Source organism: Melospiza melodia, chromosome Z (genome assembly GCF_035770615.1).
Source record: "Melospiza melodia melodia isolate bMelMel2 chromosome Z, bMelMel2.pri, whole genome shotgun sequence".
NCBI lineage: Eukaryota > Metazoa > Chordata > Aves > Passeriformes > Passerellidae > Melospiza > Melospiza melodia.
In genome coordinates, this window is record NC_086226.1 from 1,366,589 (window position 1) to 1,386,884 (window position 20,296).

Genomic DNA, 20,296 nt, shown 5'->3' on the forward strand with positions numbered 1-20,296 from the left:
ATTGACTTTAAAAGAGGCAATTACCTGGTTTTCAAGTTGTAGATAAATGAAATCGGAAAGGTTGTGGTTATTTCCACTGACAGTTAAAACACCTTCTTCTTCCCTTCTTACCACACCCTGACCCAAATCTCCCAATGGCTGAGAAATACCAAATGGCACAAAAGGAGTTGTTCAATTGGCATGAAGGGATAAAAACCGTGGTGGATATCAGGCAGATCACTTCAGGAAGGCCTGGAGAAGAGCCAACCTTGTAGGATCCTGAGAAGTGAGAAATACCTCCTTTGACATGGGAAATATGTGCACCAGCTGAAAAGGTGGTTGGGAGAAATGCACCCTCATGCTTGATGTTTGAAGGATTAATTGTATCCTCCACACTGAACATCTTGTTCACATACACACACAAGATTTCTGTGCCAAATGCTGCAGGTCAGCACATGCACCTTTTGCTTTGAAAGACACACTGAAAATAAAAACTGTTCATTAATATTCAGTAGACCTATCCTTTAGGAGCGGTTTTCTGCAGACAATCCAAGATGTTGCAAATTCCAGAAACACAGCTGTTGTGAGAAACGAGAATATTGGTATCGCCATACATCAATGCTCACCAAGAAAAGCCACTGGATACAGCACACAGTTACCAATTAGATCACAATCAGAGGTGATTTTAATAAACCAGCTTGTCTCCTGGCTCTAACTCATGGCCTGGGGCTTTCACCCTGTTTACCTTCCTCACCTTTATCAAGCACTGACACTAATATGGAAAACCAAATTGTTTTTTAAATAAAATTGCTGCATTAAAAACTGTTGAAATGTCTGCTGAAGATGCTAACAGTCCCAACTGAGAACTGCCTGAATACACTCATGTTCAAACTCATCAGCACAGCCAAGCTCAGTATTTCCCCCAAATTTCTGACCAATTGCAATAGATTAACAACTTTTTACTGGTACCTTACTGAAGGGGACTGAAATCTCCAGAATGAAAATACAACCCCAAAAAACAGTCCCACACACTTCTGAAGGCTTTGTGTCCTGCAGTAAAGCTCCTTCATGCTAAAATGGACTCTCTCTGCAGACTTTCTGTGGGAACTGGGCTGCTCACACCAATCTCATGGGTGATGCTCACGGAGTGGGTGAGAGCATGCAGGTGATGATTGTTCTTTAAAAAAACACCCAAGCAGCAAAACCCTTCACCAGCATCATTGAAAGACCATAAAAGCCCATTCCCAGACTCCAGAGGCAGCTGGAGTCCAGCAGAAAGCCATGGCTTGGCGCTGGTGAGATGTGGCACTGCTCTTCCTCCATCCTGTGTATGTTCCACACACAGCTCCTGCTAAACAAACCCACCATGCTGCAGGAACAGAATTGGCTGCCAAGGCTGACAAACACTGAAGAAACAGCTGTAATGGCACAAAGATCTCTGCCCTTTGCCTCCTGCTGACACAATTCCCCATTACTCTGCCGTGTCCTTCAAACACCAAGGGTCTCCCAGTCTCTCTCAGTTCCCCAAACAGTCCTCGAAGACTTGCTCAGAGATCTTATTTGAGCTCCTCCACCTATCATTTCTGGTCCACACTCACCAGCAGGAGATGGGACCTCTGAGTCACACTTTGGGACTGGGAGGGAAAACACCATCCCTCCAGAGACTGATTCCAGAAGCTGCTCCAACCTATGCCAATCCTTCTGGCCAAGCTCTGCACCTTCTCAGGAACAGCCAGGCTCATGCACATTGCCAGCAGCCCTCCTTTGGAAACTAGCTGTCAAATCTAACATTTGCATTTTAATTAGCAATAATCGTATGTTTCACTTACACTGCAATTTTCACCTTTGCAGTGAGCTCTTTGAGGCATGAACTAATTAATCCTGCTGCCTTTGCCAGCCCAAGAGTTAATATTTTCTGCTGCTTCGGTGCAAGTTTGAAAATCCTATCTGCAGAAAAAGAAGATAAGTTTCTCCGGTGCAGAAGCCATAAATGGAAACACAGTGATCACCTACGTAGCTGCTCTCAGTGAAGATAAGTATGGGTGAAGTGGGCTGTGCTGGTGGAGATGCAGATCAACCCTGGCAGCAGCACAAGTTCCAAGTGTCCTGAAGTTATCAGTGGATTCTGGATGGGATTCGTGTTCAATTCTATGTAAAAATTTCAATATTCAATATTCAATTTCCTCTGGTGGGCCAGAGGAAAAATAACAGGAGGCTGTCAGAGTTCTCAGGCCCCCAAAAACCTCTGAGATATCCCCCGGCATAACAAGGGTCTCACATCTGCACCCAGGAGATCCCTAGATCAAGTTGTGGGGTGTCCCTCAAATGGTACCTCAACTTTGATCTTACCCCTGGTCAGACCAGAAAACAGCTATTGTGTAAAAGGCCCTTTGTGAGGTTTTTTTGCAGTGGAGGTTTTCACACACCCAACTTGTGCTGCTGCCAAATCTTCCTGCTATGCAGAATTTTTGCACTGCGCTCCAAGTACCTCCCTAGACCTACTCCAGAAAAACCACGCCAATTTTAATAGGGAAAACCAAAGGCTTAATTATTTTAATAACTCAAAATACACCTTAAAAAAACCTCAACAAAACCCCAACCCTAAGATTACTCTAAATATCTTAGTAGGGTAAACTTTCTAGCTTCTTTCTCCTCAAAGTATTACATAATGCTGTAAGAACATCAGAAACTGTTATAAAAATGGATGCAGAAGCCCCAACCCCTTTGGCTCCGTTCCTTCCCTTCCCAGGTAGGAACCTTCCCCAACCCTCTCCAATCTGCAGAAGGGACACCAAATATCACTTTGAGACCTTCTTCCACCAGAGAAATTAAGGTTTTATCCATTCTTGTGTCATAATACAGGACCAAAGGATTTGATCTGATGGACTTGGAAGTAGGAGGTTAAGCTTACAAGATCTTTCTGGACTACCTGGGAAAGGACCAGGCCTGTGTGGTTGTGTTTTTTGGACAACACTGAAGAGCCATGCCAGCCAAGGATGTACTAGATAGCTCATTTACTCACAAGGATGAAGAGGAGGAAGGCTGCGGGCTCTCAGAATGGCCCTGAGAACTCCAGATGTGCTATGGAAACCCATCAGCAAGGCCCTGTCCCAGCCTCAGAAGAAATGGCTCACGTCATCCCTTCTCTGCCCAGAGCTCCAGCACTGACTGACCTATTCACCCAAACCTGGAAAGATGGAGACCTCAAAGGCAAATCAAATCTCACAAAAATAAGAGTGTGGGAAGCTCTACAATGGGCAGACAGGTCCTGGTCTTCTGGTCTTCTTTACCCAAACAGAAAATGAGGGTGACATGTCCTCTCCTGTGAGTCACTGGTGACACCAGGCCCAGAAGACACCTCCTCCCACCCTCAGTGAGCAGCAGCAATTCTCCAGAGCAGGCAGCAAGGCAGTGAAACATCTCCCTCCGGAGACCCAAGCAGGTGTCTGCTTCACATGAGGCACTGCTGCTCCATGAGGCCAAGCCCAAACCCAAACCCAAGTCCCAGGGAAAGTTACACCTACACATTAGCTGAAGGACTTGATTTCTTTCTCAGCAGTCCTCTCCAACCATAACTGAGCAGGGCTGCATCCACTAAATGAGGAGGCATCACCCAGCAATTACAGGCAGAAAAGTGAGTGGTTTTCTCAGAGCTGCTCTTTGCCCATGGGCAGGTCACTCCACCTAAAGTCCTACTTTCTTCCTCCATCAGGCAGGCATGCATCAACATGCATTCACTGGCAAAGCCAGTCTTCTGCTTTCTCCTTCTCTTGCTTTCTTCTTCTTGCTTTCTCCTTCTCTTTTGGAAACACAAAATGAGTGTCTGCAGCATCAGCCAGCATCCACCTGCCACAACACATCCTCGGCATGGTGGACAACCTCAGCTGAGTTCATTGTACGAACTGGCCCTGGCCTACGATATGAGCAGGCCAATAAGATGGAGAACCCCAAATGTATTCCCCAAACATGGAACTGTTGGAACAAGTCCAAAGGAGACCATGAGAGTGATAAAAGGACTGGAGCACCTCACCTGTAAAGACAGGCTGAGAAAGTTGGGACTGTTTAGCCTGGAGAAGAGAAGGTTGTGTGCAGACCTCGCAGCACCTTCCAGTATCTGAAGAAAGTCTAAAGGGAAGCTGGAGAGGGACTCTGCATCAACAACTATAGTGACAGGACAGGGAGTAATGGGTACAAATTGACAGAGGGGAAATTTAGACAGGATATTAGGAAGAATGTTTTCACTGTGAGGGTGGTAAGACTGCCTGAGGCTGCCCAGAGAGGCTGTGGATGCCCCAAGCCTGGCAGTGCTCATAGCACATAAGGCCCTGAGCAACCTGTTCCAGTGGAAGGTGTCCCTGCCTATGGCAGGTGGGTGATTTTTAACCTCCATTCCCATCCCCTTAACATTCTGTAATTTCTAAAAGGCTTTCCAGAGTCATCCCTCTTGTTTTCTTTCAGATCTGGACCCAAGGACAGGCAACTCAAGTGAGACACAGGCTGTCCACCAGTCCAGGGAAAATGAATTCGAATTTAGTCAGGAGACCCTGCCAATCCACTGTCTCTCCAGCCCTATCTGGTCAGCCAAGAATTTGGGGCATTACAAGCTGCCTGCTGATGTCACTGGATTTAAGCCAGCAGGACAACTTCACTGCTAACTTCAGTTAATCTGGACCCAGTGACATGTCCCCTGTCCCAGACCATGATCCCTTCCCACCTGCTTCTGCAGCATCCACCAGGCAGGATCTCCTGGAGGCTGATCCCAGGAAGTCAAGCAGCACTGATGCCTGAAAAAGAAAATTTTCTGGAACTGTGAAAGAAAAAAATCTGCACAGATAATTTGATTTTCCCACTCTCCACTAAAACTGAGCTCCTCTGTGCACTGCAATCTGCTGTTACACAAGAGACAGCCTTCACACATTGCCCCTCACCTCCTATTGCCTTTGCTTTGGCAGCATGGCAGCTTTTCCAGCCGTGACTGCAGGACATGGACATGGAATGACAAGACCTTAAAGCTCATCTCATTCCATCCCCTGCCATGGGCAGGGACACCTTCTACTAGATGAGGCTGTTCCAAGCTCTGTCCAGCCTGGCCTTGGATGCTTCCAGGGACCCAAGGGCAGCCACAGCTGCTCTGGGCACCCTGTGCAAGGGCCTCCCCACCCTCACAGCCAAGAATCCCTTCCCAATATCCCACCTAACCCTGTCCTTCTCAGTGGGAAGCCATTCCCCCTTGTCCCTCCTTGTCAGAATCTTATGCTGGCACAGTTAGGGATGCTCTTTACTCCAGGCAGTCTGAACTCCAGCCAAGGCCCAAGAGTGCAAACCCACCACCCCATCCTGCCACCATGTGCTGCTGTTCCTGCTGGTTTAACAGGAGGGAAAGTCATCTCCTTCACCACCAGCTCCTCAGGGAGGACAGGACAAGGGTGCTACAAGCAAGGTGTGGGATCACCAGGTGTGATCTGCACACCCTGCCTGCTCCTTCCCTGCTCAGCAGATCAGCAACACAACCATCACCTGCAGAAGCCTCTGAGGGCTCAGACCCTGTGCCGAGCTCCTGCTGCACCTGGTGGGGCAGGGACACAAGCAGTGGGATGCAAGCACGTCCTGTTTCCTCCAAAAACACAGGTTTTTCCTTGGTGCTGATGGGTGACAGCCAGCCACCATGGGGGAGGGAGGGACTTGGCCAGGAAGGAGGATTTTCAGCTCTCCCTCTCCCGCCGCCTGGAGAAATGGCACAAACCCGCAGAGTTGTTCTGGTTTTTGTTAATGCCTTTTACATAAGGGGAGCCTGGGATGCAGTTCCTGCCAGGCCTTTCATGTACCAGGAGCTTTGCTGGATCCCTCAATATGCACCATACCAGATTTTTTTTCTTAATGAATTGCTCTCAGAAATATATCAAAGAGCTTCCTACTTGCCACAGCCTCACAAGGGGAATGCAAATAAAGTATTATATAAAAACTTCCCACTGGCTCTTTTTGGGGAAGAAAAAAAAAATCCAAACATAAAAGAGTTTAAAATTATTCCATTATCTAAACCTTCCTCTTTGCAGAGGCAGTAAGGTGCTCAAAGAATATTTTGAGTACCTGGTCTTTGCCCCAGAGGCTCACACGTGGTGAGACCTGGCAAACTTTCAGGGGTTTAGTGGAACATGGCCACACCATGCAGCAAACAGAGAGATCCCTGCAGGAAACAAGAATTACAGATGAGCTGAATGTAATTGTGAGACCAGGATTTTCTCAGCACATGAGTTCACAAAATGTATCTCATGAGATTCCTCCATGAGCAGACCATCTTCTCACAGTCACCTGCCCAAGAACTGGAAAGACCAGGAGGTTTCAGGGGGAATTTTCCCTCTTTTTAAGCCACTGCTTTTTATGGGATGCCTTTCTGCCAGCCTGGGGGAACTGACACTGTCTCACACAGCTGCTAATACAGGTCTCACCAAGTAGTGCAAGAGCAGGACAAGTCTGGGTGCTCTTTTCCAGAGACAGCCAACAACATCAGAAACCAGCAATTTAGTAATATCCTGGACTGTTTTTACCTTCATTTTTAATGAAGGTGAAAACACTTTAAAATGAAGGGTAAAACCACTTCATTTTTACCCTTGTATTGTATATTATTCAGAAATTGCTCCAACCCCCTCACTTGTACAACAACCAGTAGATGCTTACGTACACAGATCCTATATAAAAATGCATTACACACACACACACACACACACACAAAAATCTTTCTTTTATTTTTCTTTACCTTGCTGGATCATATAACCCAGAATTTCAAAGTACTCAGGGATGCATAGAGGGATTTTTCAGGCATGGGAAAGTCATCTTCTCTCTAGGTTTCCCCATAACCTTTAGGAAGCCAATTACTTCTGAAAAAGCAAGACTGGACTACTCTGTCTTCATAGAAAATGAACCACATGCTGAATATATTTCTAGGACTAACCCAGATTTCCATATAAATGCCCTTTTTGATGGCCACGTGAGGCATACCATGGTCACTGATATATAACCCACATTTTCACATTAGCTGAAGCCAGCAGAAATCTCTCATCCAAGTATTTTTCAAGTACGACTGGCAATGCAGAGATCTCAGCTGGAAACACAATAGGAAAATTAGGAATTCCATTTCCTGCCCAAGTCTCTCAAATACATAAAAAATTGCAACAAAATACCTCCATCACAGAAAAAAAAAAAACAAACCCAACACAAACAAACAAACAAAAAAAAAACAACTGAAACCAAACGAAACAAAAAAAAACACCCCCAAAACACAACCCCTTCCTCCATTGGGAAATAATTAGCTGGCTTCTTCCTTAGCAGGTTTGAAAAGTGATTGATAATTTTAATTCAGGACAAGAATCATAGTAATTGCTTTTTTTTTTTTTTTTTTTTTTTTAATATCAAAAGATTTTTTTTTTTGTGAAAACAGCCAGGAATGGTAAGAAACTGCACTTGGTCCTCACCAGCAGTGTTTAACTCATATATCAGTGGCAGTGAGAGAAATGCTTGCCTGGACAGAGGAACAATAGCTTGCAGCTCCTCTTTGGTGCCAAGGAAAATTTGTTACTCACAGTTAAAGGAAGCCAAACATGGAGAGAGATAATTACTAGCTCTGCTGCAGGCTGGGAGAGAGCCCAAACACAGGGTAAGCAGCTTGGGCATGAGCGAGTGGTGTTTGTGTGTAGGAAAGGAGCTCCCTGTAGGAGGAGATCAAACACATTTAATTCCCAGGGAAAAAAATATAGCAAGAAAACACAAAAAAAAACAAACCATGTAAGCTGAAACAAAAGAGCGCATGGCACCAGGCAGATGGAGGTTGTCAGGAAAGTAACACCCATGCATGACTCCTGCATCCTCCTGTTGTCCCCACCAGCCACTGGCACATCAGCAGAGCCCTTGGGAGAAGGGCCAGGGACCTTCCTTCCCTAAGGAAAGCCCCTGATCCACCCAAGGAAGCCCGATGGAAGCAGCCAGCCTCCCAAGTGAACATCCAGCAGCTGTCTGCAGTGCTGGGAGGGACCCTGGATGAGGTTTTGCTGCTGAATATTTTGAAGCAGATCGCAGCTGTAATAAATCAAATACACAATTCCATCTGGCACCTTCAGGAGCTCATCCAAAGCAGTGCCTCTGCCCAGCACACGCCCTCCTACAAAACAACAGCCTGCCTTTGCTGGGTGCAGGTGTTGGTAGAGGCGCTACCAGCATCCCAGGGCCAGGGCAGGGATGGGATGCCTCAGCCCCCATCCCTCAGCCAAGAATTCCAGCATGGCTCCACGGGAGAAAGCTGTGCCCAAAATGAGAGCTGCAACCTGCCCTGCTCAGACTGGCACAGCCTCTTTTACACCCTGCAAGGGGCTCCCAAATTCCCCCTCACGGATCCACACACAAGACTGCATCTGGAGGACATCAAGCAGAGCAAGAGAATGAAAGCCACCAACTTGAAGCCACTTCTCTGGGTGGGACATCCATCAGCCATAGCAATTGGAAATGCTGTTTCCCCTTCTCCCAAATGCCTAAATCTCCTCAAGCAAGTGCTGCTCTCACACAGCTGATGGTCTCATGGTGACACAGCAGCTTGTCAACCAGATGAGAATGATCAAACACAAGCCCCCATCCAACCAAACTCTCTTCCATGGGGGTACTCACATGAGGAGGGACAGCCACCTCCAGCAGTGCCTGGTAAACACTCCTCACTTGTGTTCACACCATGTTCAGGCACCAAAATTGACTCACACCTGGCTCCTGTCTGCACACAGGCTCTCAGCACGTGCAACTTTGCTTCTTCTGCCAGCTCACCCTCTCAGCTCTGTAATGCTCTTCCCTCCAACACCATCCTTGTGCTGCAGCACACAACACCCAAAGTAACATGGGTGTTACTTTCCTGACAACAGCCCAGCTACACACAAAGACCCCTCATTCCAGCCACATCTCATCCTTCCAAGTCAGCTCTGATGCTCCTAACAGCTTCCTCGCACAGGTGACAATAAGAAAGTCTTCTGGAATAAATGTGACACGCCTTATTTTTTCCCCTTTAAGCTCCTGATGAAAGCATCCATCCGCACATCAGAATGTTGCCCACCTCCCATGGTTTGGGCAGGAAAGAGCTTTCAGATGCCAAGCAGAGGGACACATCTCCCCTTCCATGGGAGAGGGACAGCTGGCAGCACCTCCCAGGCGAGGCAGTGCAAGAAATAAAGGCAAAGCTCTGTGGAGGAGGAACTAAACACAAACCCTACCTGGTTATGTTCGTGGGACGACGAGCCCTTCCCTCGGGATGGGGAACAGCTGCCATCAAGCTGCTCGCTACAATCCGCCGTCCACTGCAAAAGGGATAAAAAAAGGGATTGTGTAAAATAATAGCTGGGCTGGGCAAAACTGCTGTGTCAGTCCACAGTGCACAGAAAACACCGTCCGGCCGCGGGCATCGCTGCACACGTGTGGCACCCCCTCCTTTTTGAGGATGATCCCAAAGGCTTTGGCTTGGAAATGCTCCACCCGCTGACAGTGGGCACAGGGAGGAAGCAGCAACAACTGTAGGGAAGCATTTGATGTGGTGCTTTGCAATAAAATCTAGCCCCAATACCTCCCTGCTGACTCTGACACTGCTTGGAACCCCAGGTGTGTGATACACACTAGGGTGACTTATCACTCATTTCCATGGAAAGCTGGAAAATTTCTGCTTTTCCCAACCCTCATTCCCAACTCTACTTGCTTCAAGGACAGATACATGCCCTGGGCAGCCAACACCCTGTGTTTTCATTTTAAACAGAACAGAAAATGAGTATGGAAGCTATAGGCCATTGCCTGTAGTTTGGCCATTGCCATAGGTGGCCACAGAAAATTAGCAGACTCTTAGGCCAGCTTGCCCCAAGGTTGGGCAGCAAGGTGCCTCCACAAAAATAACTGAATTTTGTGCCATTTGTTGCCTTATTTTTTTCCCCTAAAGAAATGTAGGGCTGCATCATACTGGTGAAAAAAAGCCCAAAACCAATTTTCACTAGACAAACATCAAAGATGCTGCTTAATTACAAAGTCATTTTTGTCACTCCTTCAACAGAGTAGAGACTGACCAGCCCCACTTCTGAGGTCTTCCATGCTGGAAGCACTTGGCTGCTCCAGAGACACTCAAGGCTTAGTACCATCACCAAGGATGATGTGCCAAGAAAATGAAAAGTCATTTCCATGCAAACAACCACCTCAGAGCTCCCTGACAGGTATGGATGGGACCACAAAATAAGTCTTCACTACAACTGCCCACGATCCCTGCCCTCATCAGAGAGCCCATCCAAGCTCACAGATGGGGGGAATTTCAGTCTCCCCTCATTAAAGAGCTGCCCATCACTCTCCTGCCACTTCTGCTGAGGCTCCTGGGCAGCTCATGACGCCATCACTCTTGAGAGTCTTTTATTTATCAGACGTATCCCTATCTGCTCTAACAATTTTGAGTGCAACCACATTCCTGGGAAGGTCTCTCAAGGTACAAGCTCACTCATTATCTCCACAGCAAAATAAAATCACCTTTTCCCTCCGATTTTCCTCTTTTTTCCTGGTGGGAGCAAGGCTGGGGACATCCCCACCATGGGAACATCCAAATTTTGGGATTCTCTGAAGTGGCAATGGATTCAGCTTCCCTGAATCCACTTTTTTCCTTCCTTCCCACAGCAAGGAGAGCAGCTGTCCAGGGATGTGGTACCATCCAAGCAACTCACACACACATGGCTGAATGGATTTATCCACTCTCAGGCAGGGAAAACATCACAGCCATAAGGAAACAAACTGCAGAGAGATTAAGTAACTTGCCCAGCATTAAAGATTTAGTTTCTGGCAGAGCCTTGCAGTTAAAAACAATTTCCTTGGTCTCAGCTGAGTGCCTTTCCCTTAAATCCATCTTTCTCCCTCTAGCTCTCATTAATGAGGGAACGTGCCACCTTCCATCAGGCTGGCTTCCACCAGGGTTGCTCCAGTCAGCTGCAGGATATGTGCAGGATATGTTTATTCCCTGCTTTGCTAAGAACTGAGCAGGAAGAGAAAATCAGAAATAAAAACTCCTGATTATTTCTTGAAGGTGGAAAAATGAAAAAAACCTTTGTGAAACCTGGGATAATTCCTTCTTAGTGCATCTATTAAGACATGGCTTGATAAATGCAAGTGACCTAAAGTAAAAGCCCATCTTCACTTTCTGTCCAGTATACAGCCCTAGAAATACAAAATGTTGCATTTTGATGGAGTTCCACAATAAATCCTAATTAAACTTCTGCATCAGTGGTCTGGGGTACAACCTCATTTAGCTGCTTCATTTGAGTTGTCTCTGTAACTGGCTTAATTAAAAGGTTTAATGTTCAGATCTTTCATTATTACAAATTTTTCCTTTAAAATAAAACCCAGCCATCTTGAAAGAGAACACTCTCAGAACTGACATTAAAAATCCAGCAGCTCCTTTCTTCCAGGGCAAGCCAGGAAGGAAAGCTAAAATGCCATTTCCACAACTGGAAGATGGATTTTGTTGTTGCAATCAAGGATCTTAATGCAAAAAACGTACATGGTATGCCATGAGAATTAGAAATTTTTGTCCTTAAGATGCAGAGGGAGCCTGAGCTTACTGGCAGAGCAGTGGAAAGGCTGGAAGAGGTTACAAAACTTTGTCTATTATTTTATTTCTGATTCAATACTACTTTTGAGCTTGACACATTAATAAGCAGAACTTGCCTGTTTGACCTGAAGCCCCTCCAAAGCGTCACTTCAAACACGGACACCTTCCAGCCTTGGGTTAATAAAATCACTAGATTTTTAAATATATTTTCTCCCCTTTCTAAGGGCTTTGATCCTCAAATTGTAAAAGACCTCTTCACCAAAATCTATTGTTAAAAAGGTTCCTTTGTTTGGTAATTTCTTTACATTGAGATTACATAAAACAGGTCCAGAGCACTGGGTCAGATCCTCAGCTCCAGCAAACCTGCAGAGTTCAGACAGATCAGATCAAACACTGCTGATACCAGATAAAGATGGGATCCTTCACATGTAGAATCATGGAACAGTCTGGCTTGGAAGGGACCTTAAACCCCATCCCATTCCACCCCCTGCCATGAGCAGAGACACCTTCCACTGTGCCAATCTGCCCCAAGCCCTGTCCAACCTGGCCTGGAACACTTTCAATGTGTTTCAATGCACCTTGAGACCATACAAAACCAAACCCAGCATCAGGAGACTGCTACCAGCAGCTTGGAAACCTCCAATGCATCCCCAGACAAGCGAGCTGCCCCAAACCCAGCATTCCATCACATCCTGCTCCACCATCCAAGCCCTGAAAAAGCGACGTCAGCTGAGAACACACTCTGTGAGCCCCCTGCCCCTCTCCCACCCCACGGTGAGTGGGAGGAGGTCCCTCTCGCCCACCTGTGAGACGTGGGACTGCGTTTTCTCGCTCTCGCCGTCGCCCTCGGTCTTGTCGGTGAGCAGCCCCTGCACCTGGTACTCCAGCACGTAGCTGTCGATGAAGCGCTCCAGCTCCTCGATCTCCTGGGAGCGGCTGCTCCCCGCCTCCGAGGAGGCCGATGCCACTGAGGAGCTCTCCATCCCTTCAGGGGGCACACCAGGAACACAGGGAGCCTGAGGAAGCGGGATAAAAAGGACAGCGAGGAATTATTTCCCAGTAATTATAAAAAACCCAAGCAGACAAAGCCTATCGGTTGCCACGTGCAGGATTTTTTTTTTTTTTGCTGTGCATCTGCATTTACAATACAATTTCTAATAATCCTAGCTGGTTGCTTTCAGGGCTTCCAGGCATGCAAAAAATGTTCCATTTATGCAATATTCCTGCATTTAAGGACAACAGACATATTTCCTGGCCTCCTGCTTAAAACCCAAATTACTGAAAATCTCCAGACATATGCACGAGAGGAAAAAAATGTGACACTAAAATGCTTTATTTAATAAATCCAAAGCACTAGTTGTTCTGGATATGGGTGAGAAGCTGGGGGTAATGGACATGTCTGAGGAAGAGGATGATAACTGAAAAGCTTCTCTAGGGCAGTGGCAGTAAATAATGCTTAGCTAATGATGCGAGTGTAAACGGTCCAGTGAGGAGGTGAGACAGAGATCACAACAGAATTCACTTTTAAAACCTCTCACTGAAGAAAATTGCCTCTACAGGAGATGTAGGGCATTTATAATTCTCTTCTCCTTCCTACTTCTCCAGGGCTCAATGACTAACACAGTAAAGAAAGGAAATCACCAGCTCCTGGGCTGGGCATAGCACTGGGCTCTGCTCCCTGTGACAGGGACAGGACCCAGAGAGAATGGCTGGAGCTGTTCCAGGGGGTTTGGGTGGGATCTCAGGGAAAGGCTCTGCCCCAGAGGGTGCTGGCCCTGCCCAGGCTCCCCAGGGATGGGCACAGCCCCGAGGCTGCCAGAGCTCCAGGAGCCTTTGGACAGCGCTGCCAGGGATGCCCAGGGTGGGATTGTTGGGGGTCTGTGCAGGGCAGGAGCTGGGCTGGGTGATCCTGGTGGGTCCCTTCCAGCTCAGGGTATTTAAAAATTCTGTGTTTGGAAAAAAACAGGCTGTGGCCCAATGTCTTGTGGTCAACCTTATATTTCTCCCTTCCTGCAGCTGGGAGGGAGGAGACATGAGAGCTGCCAGCACACTGCAGGACACAACAGCTTCATCCCTCACCCTCTCCTTCACCAGGAATATGGGTAGTTACAGTCTGCTTTGAGACAAGCACAAAATCGCTAAGCAAATCCAGAGTGAGTCACATGCCATCCAGAAGGGAAGGGGAGGGAAAAAAATTCTGCTCCCAGCTCATGTAGTTTCTAGCTCCTGAACTATTTCTCCTCTGTCACCTCTGAACAATTGTGGCACCATTTGGAAACTGCCGAGAATGAGCAGTTCTGGCCTAAGGATTTCATCTGCTCAAGGAATTATTCCCAAATGTGCCCAGACTGTCAAAAAGGCTCATTATGTAGACCAATATCACACATTAGCTCCTGAACAAAAATCATATGCCATATTAAAAAGGACAAAGAAAAAAGAAGAAAGTGAAGAAAGAAAAAAAGAAGGAGCCCCAGAGAGCGTGGAGCCCTGGAGGAGGGCATGCTTCTCCCCTTCTCACTAATTAGCACCAATTACAAAAAGGAAAGCACCAATTATCAAACAGGAAGTGCTACAGAAGGAGTTGAAGGAATAGGAGGCTCCCGTGAGTCCTGGAGGGGTGTGATGGCACGAGGCAGGAGACAAATGACACAGGTGGCATCACTCAGGATGGAGTGAGCAGGGTCAGAGGTTATCCTCCATCTCACTGGGCCACACGTTACCCAAGCCCAAAGGGGTTTTTGTCTATTTCAGACAAAACAAACCACATATCTGAGACATTTGTGGATCTCTACTGGGAAACTCTAAAACAAATTCATCTTGTGGTAGTTCCACCTCTCTCTGAAGGAAACCATCACTCCACAGGAAGAAAACTCCTGCTCTTCCTGGTGATCTGTGCCTGGAGCTAATTTCTCACCTCACCTCACCCTCAAAACACATACAAAAAAGGTTTTCAAAGAAAAACCCACACTTGAGCATCAAAGCATTTACTATCTTCCCACACTGAGCAAACAAATGCTGGTGAGAGCTCTTGAATGAAGCAGTGATCCCTTGGCTCTGTGTTGGCTCAGCACCTACCACAAAGGATTCCCAGACACCAGGTACATTCCTTAATCACAACAAACAGAGATCAATCTCAAATTTGCTCTTTTTTATCACTTCCCCCTTCCCTCCACCCTACTTTGCCAAAGCACAAAGTTTGTAAGTTTTGGGGGTCTGAAAATTAACTTCTAAAACTTTCCTATCTCTGAAAGTGTTCAAGGCCAGGTTGGATGAGACTTGGAGCAACCTGGTGCAGTGGAATATGTCCCTGTCCATGGCAAGGGGGTAGAACTATAGGATCTTGAAGATTTATTCCAACTTAAATCCTTGTAAAACCCTATGATTTAACAAAGCCCATGTTGTGCTCGTTACTGTGACCATAAAAGAAGGAATCATCAGCAGAAAAAGTCAATAGATGTGCAAACTGCTTATTATAACTTAGTAATTATCAGCATTACTGTAATGTATAATTATTATTAATAGCTATTATTAAGGGTGATCTAAATGGGGTTCTTGCTCTAGCAAGATTATACAGTTTTTTTAGCAATTATACAGTTTTATCCTTCATCAGCAAATAATAAGAACAAGCATTTTTTTATGACACTTGTAGGCTCATTCCCTTTTTCCCAAAGGTGCTCCAGGCCTGTTGAACATGTGGAAACAAGTGGTGAGTTTGATAGGTGAAGAACAGTAACGGAGAACAAACCCGCTTTGGGTTGGGAGGCAACAGAAGAGTGGAACTTGCAACCAAAATGATTTAAGAAGTGGTGAGTCTGTGATGTGAAGAGCACAGACGTGCAGGACAGTGATGCATTTCCATCACTGGAGGATGGGTGAGAGGGCCCCACATGCACATCCTCCCCAGGGAGGAGGCTCCAGCCATTCCCCTCCATGCCAAAAGCTCTCCAAAATCTGGACTGCAGCAGCCTGGCAGCACCAAGACAGAACGGAGGGCAGCTTCCCACAGATTGTCCCCTGGGATGAGACCCACCTGTGTCCCAGCCATGCCAAGGGACTCCAGCCCCCAAAACAAGCTTCTGGGCAAAAACATTACACCAAAACTGCAACCATAAAGAGATCTTCCTAAAACAATTCTTAAAGAACCACTGAATCATGGAATTGTTTAGATTGGAAAGCCCTCCAAGACCATTCCCCTGGCACTGCCAAGGCCACCACTGACCCATGTCCCCACATGCCACATCCACATGGCTTTTAAATCCCTCCAGGTATGGGGACTCCACACTCCACCAATGCTCTGGGAAGCTCTGCTGGAAGCTGTGATCAAGCCTTTCCATGGAGGAATTTTCCCCAATATCCCCCCTGAGCCTGCCCATGCCCAGCCTGAGGCCGTTCCCTCTGCTCCTGTCCCTGTTCCCCCCGGCTGTCCCCTCCTGTCAGGAGCTGTGCAGAGCCACAAGGGCCCCCCTGAGCCTCCTTTGCTCCAGGCTCAGCCCCTTCCCAGCTCCCTCAGCCTCTCCTGGGGCTCCAGCCCCTTCCCAGCTCCGTTCCCTGCCCTGGACACGCTCCAGCCCCTCGGTGTCTCTCCTGTGCTGAGGGCCCAGAGCTGTCCCCAGCACTGGAGCTGCCTCAGCATTCCCAGCGCCCTTCCCAGCTTTCCAGCCCCTCTGCACCAGCCTAGAGCTGTAGGGGGCTGGGGTGACCCAAGAGGAAGCCAGTTCTCACTTCAATTCATCCAGACAAACCCACATCCTGACCTGCTATTAGGACACCAACAGCACACCTTGCTCCTATGCACGGTCCAACATGACTGAGCACAAGCAAAGGAAAGAAAATAAAGAGATTGCTTTTGCCAGTGTTTTGCTTCCATGGGATGGATGTTAAGAGCTTAAAGTGCTCTTGCACACTCGATGAGTTTCTTTGAGGGTTGTGGCTTCCAAAGGCAAGAGAAACAGAAATACCACACTGTCACACACAACAAAAATGGTGAAAGTTGTAAGCAAATTTTCTTGACAACTACACAGCCAGGAGCTAATACCCACTGCCAACACCTAGGTAAGGTCATTGGGAAAAATCTCTAAAATACAGAGTTCAGGTAGAACTACTTCATGCATTGGGCTTCCTCTCACCTGAACTGAAATTCAATTATTGAAAGGTGTAACCACCTCCAAAGCCCAACAAAGGACAAGTGCCCAGCCCATCTTTCACTCAACATGGCCTCAGCTGTTTAGGCTTGACTGACTGACTGATGGTATTTAATTGAAAACTCACGTGTCTTCTTTAATTATCCTTCAGTTAAACACTAAGAAAATCCCAGGCCAATCCTCCATTCCTCCATGACTCCAAAGTGAAGTCAGGAGGAATGCAGAGCATCCTTTATGCAGAGAATATTTATTTCTCAGAAATGCCATCGCAGGCCAGCTGCTGCAGAGACAGGCTGTGACAGGCTACAGAGATATCCTGACATCCCTGAAAGCCTTTGTCTTGCCACATGGGATTTATCATCCCACAGTTTTCTAGGAACAAGAGATGCTTCCTATAAAAGGCAGCTGCAGTGCAAATTCTTCACGTACCAATGCAGCCACCTGCTTCCAGAATGTTCTTTGACAGGACATCCAGCATCCCTCTCATGTTTGTTCTCCCTTGAGTATTTATAACAGACTGTGCTCCAGCAGGTCCCTTCTGCTCTGAGACACCTGGGACACAAACTGAGGAACAGCTCAGCAGCCCAGATTTGTCTGTGCCTGAATGGGATGATGATAAAACCAAACCAAACTGATGCCCAGGGAGACAGAGAGAAAGGCCCCAACCCTGGCCCAGACATCTCATCCTCTCTCATGAGCAACCAATGACAACTTTCACATCTCTTGTGCAGGCTCCAAAACTCACCCCACTGTTTTCTGTCCCCTACAGCCATGCTGGACATCCCCTTGTGCAGGTGGAGGTGGATATCCAGGCTGAGGTGACACCCTCTTCTGCTCAGTGCCTCTCTGGGGCTGGGCAGGGAGGAACAGCTCACGGTCAAACCCTCCATCATCACCTCCCTCACATTTCCTGCTCACTGAGACTCCAAGCCAGGCCTCCCAAAGCAGCTGCTGAAGCACACACAGGAGGAGGAAGTCCCTGCAGCCCCAAACAAGAGAGATGCTTTGACTATACAGAGCCGGGAGGAGCAGATAGTGCAGGACAGCCCTTCTGCTTGTTATCTGCTTCTTATCAGCACCTCTGGGTCAGGTGAAACTCTCTGTGTGTCTCAACTCTGCAAACAACCAGCTCACGCTCTGACAGCAGCACAGGCACGAGGACCTTTGACTGTCTGTGTTTGGGGCTGGAACTCCTCGCCAGCAGCACGGTTTGATTTCCAGCATCTCCTTTTAATGAGCCTCTTCTGCAGCAATATTTTGCCTCTCCTCATCCAGCCCTTTTCCAACAACAAGTAATTAGCAATGCGTCTTTCTCAAGCGGTGAGAGCATCTCAGAGAATGAGAGGAGCAGTTTATCTTTATTGCTGGCAGGCAGCTCTCGTACCCAGCCACCCGCAGGAACAGTTACTATGGAAAATAAAAGCAACAGAGATGAACCATGACTCTCTGTACCCAGGTACTGCTGCATCTCCACAAAGCATCATGCGTCTGTCTTGGATTTGCTGCTCCAAAACCACTACCTTTCCAGACATCAAAACATCAAGCACAGAAATGTAAATTATTATACCCTGGATCTGACCCTTTTCTAATTAAAATGTAAACACCTTTGAAAAACACATGAGTGTTTACTGCTGGAGCCAGCCTTGGGCTTTTCAGATACTGATGCACCCACAGCTGGCTGAGCATTTAATGTATTTCATCATCCCTCCAGTCTCAGGTCTGCTTTCTGGTACCTGGTGATGCAGAAAAGCCCCAGTGACAGGACAGGAGCCCACCAGCTGTCACACTGCAGTGCCACTCACGAGTCTGGCACAGAACACAGCAGGCAAACACCACGGTGCACTGAAACAGAGCCATCAAAACAAACACAGAAATAAATGGAGGGAAAAAAAGAGAGGGACAGACAAGTGCCGCAGAATCCAACCGAAAACAACCAGCTTGATCCCGCAAGACAGGGAGAGGAGTAACCAGAAAGCCAGAAATCCTTATTCTCACCCAGACAACAATTTATTATGTAGCTTGCTTCCCTGCAATAAGCAACTCTTTGTGGTTGGAAAGTGAGTATTTTTCCTTTTCTTCTCTTTAAACAAAACCAAAGCCACATCACCTTTAGAAACATAAAATCCTTTAGTGTGTCAAATCTGTGCATGAGGTTGGAGTGGTTTTCCACCAGATGGGCTTCCTTGCCTGGGGGAAGACATTACCTTTGGCTTGTGATAGATACTATCAAAAAAGGAAAGGAAAAAACAGCACACAACTAAGAAAAGTACTGTCTGAACATCAAGTGAGAGGAGGTGGGTTTTTATGGGCTCACCCTGTGGTGGGATGCTCCACTACAGGGGATAGCAGGGCAAGGAGGCTGCTGGGGCATCACTGGCTGCAGCAACAACAGAAAGGAACACTCACAGATTTTGATACAAATTCAATACATGCAAATGCACCAGCATTTCTAGATATAAAATCTGAAACAGACCATAAAAAGCCTCCAACCACCAACCCCTGAATTGTGAACAGCCTGAGTTTTATAACCTATTTTACACTGGTTCATGCCACAATCTGTGACTTAAGGCAGACATAATAGATTTCCACATTCCCCTGCTTCTACTATAAGCTAATGGAATGAGAACCCACATTACATGCTACCCTTGTTGTTTTTCACCTTCACAAGGAAAATGTTGGCAGGTAAAAATATTGAAAAACTATTATGAATATCTGAGGAAAGAGCATTTCACACATGCTCTTCTCTTCAGAGCTGCGCTGTTTCTCCTTGGAGAGCACACAGCATCACTCTGGTAGCTGGGCAGGACATGATGGCTGCAGGGATCTTGCTGGAAGATATGAACCAAGGATGTTTTCCTGCCAGATGAGCTTGCACATGTGCACCATGCACCTGTGTGTGCCCTCCTGCCATTCACCTGGCAGGCTGCAATCCTCAGGCAACTAACACCTGGTTTTGTGCCCAGCCCTTCTGGCACCCCAAGGGATGAGCCACGATGCCATGGAAGCTGCAGCCAGGGTACAAAACTCTCCATGCAGGCAGAGAGCACAGCCCACATCCTAAATAAAAGCACCACAACCACGAGCTCATCCGTACACGGTCACTCGCGCACCCGCGCCCGCCGCCGCGCATCATCCTTTATAAATAACCAAAGGGAAACCATTATCGGGACAAAATCTTTTCTTTACAGGCACCCAGGCAATATAATAGGCACTTGGGCTGTGAAAAGCTCTGTAATCCTAAAAGACACATCCAACTCTAAGTTGAGATGTCAACCTGCTGAAGTAATCCATCCCACTGGTGGCTGCCCATGGGAGGGACTGGGCGGGAGCAGCGCACCCCGGTCAGCAGCAGGGCAGGCACGGAGGCCGCTTAATCCCCATTAAATCACGCCCGTGGCTCACTGGCAAAACGCATTTTTGTGCCTCTACACCAGCTTGTAGCAGCATTCAGAGAACATACCTTGGCCACCAGCCAAAACACTGGAGCTGCCACTCCCGGATGGATTTTATGCTAGGAGGAGCCAGCTGGTCCTCTCCTCCTGGGAATCACAGGATCACAGAACAGTCTGGGTTGGAACAA

The 20,296-nt window shown here is 47.3% G+C and overlaps 1 protein-coding gene across 3 annotated transcripts in view; it reads right to left on the bottom strand.

Moving 5' to 3' along the window:
* CTIF (cap binding complex dependent translation initiation factor) overlaps positions 1-20,296 on the bottom strand; it is a 147,439-nt gene that overhangs the window by 108,612 nt on the left and 18,531 nt on the right. For all 3 annotated transcript variants that reach the window (XM_063179582.1, XM_063179581.1, XM_063179580.1), the window contains exons 2-3: positions 12,379-12,591; positions 9,222-9,305 (exon numbers count right to left, since the gene is read on the bottom strand). In XM_063179582.1, the coding sequence (XP_063035652.1) occupies positions 9,222-9,305; positions 12,379-12,558 (264 nt within the window). In that variant the 5' untranslated portion in view covers positions 12,559-12,591. The remainder of the gene's footprint in view (positions 1-9,221; positions 9,306-12,378; positions 12,592-20,296) is intronic.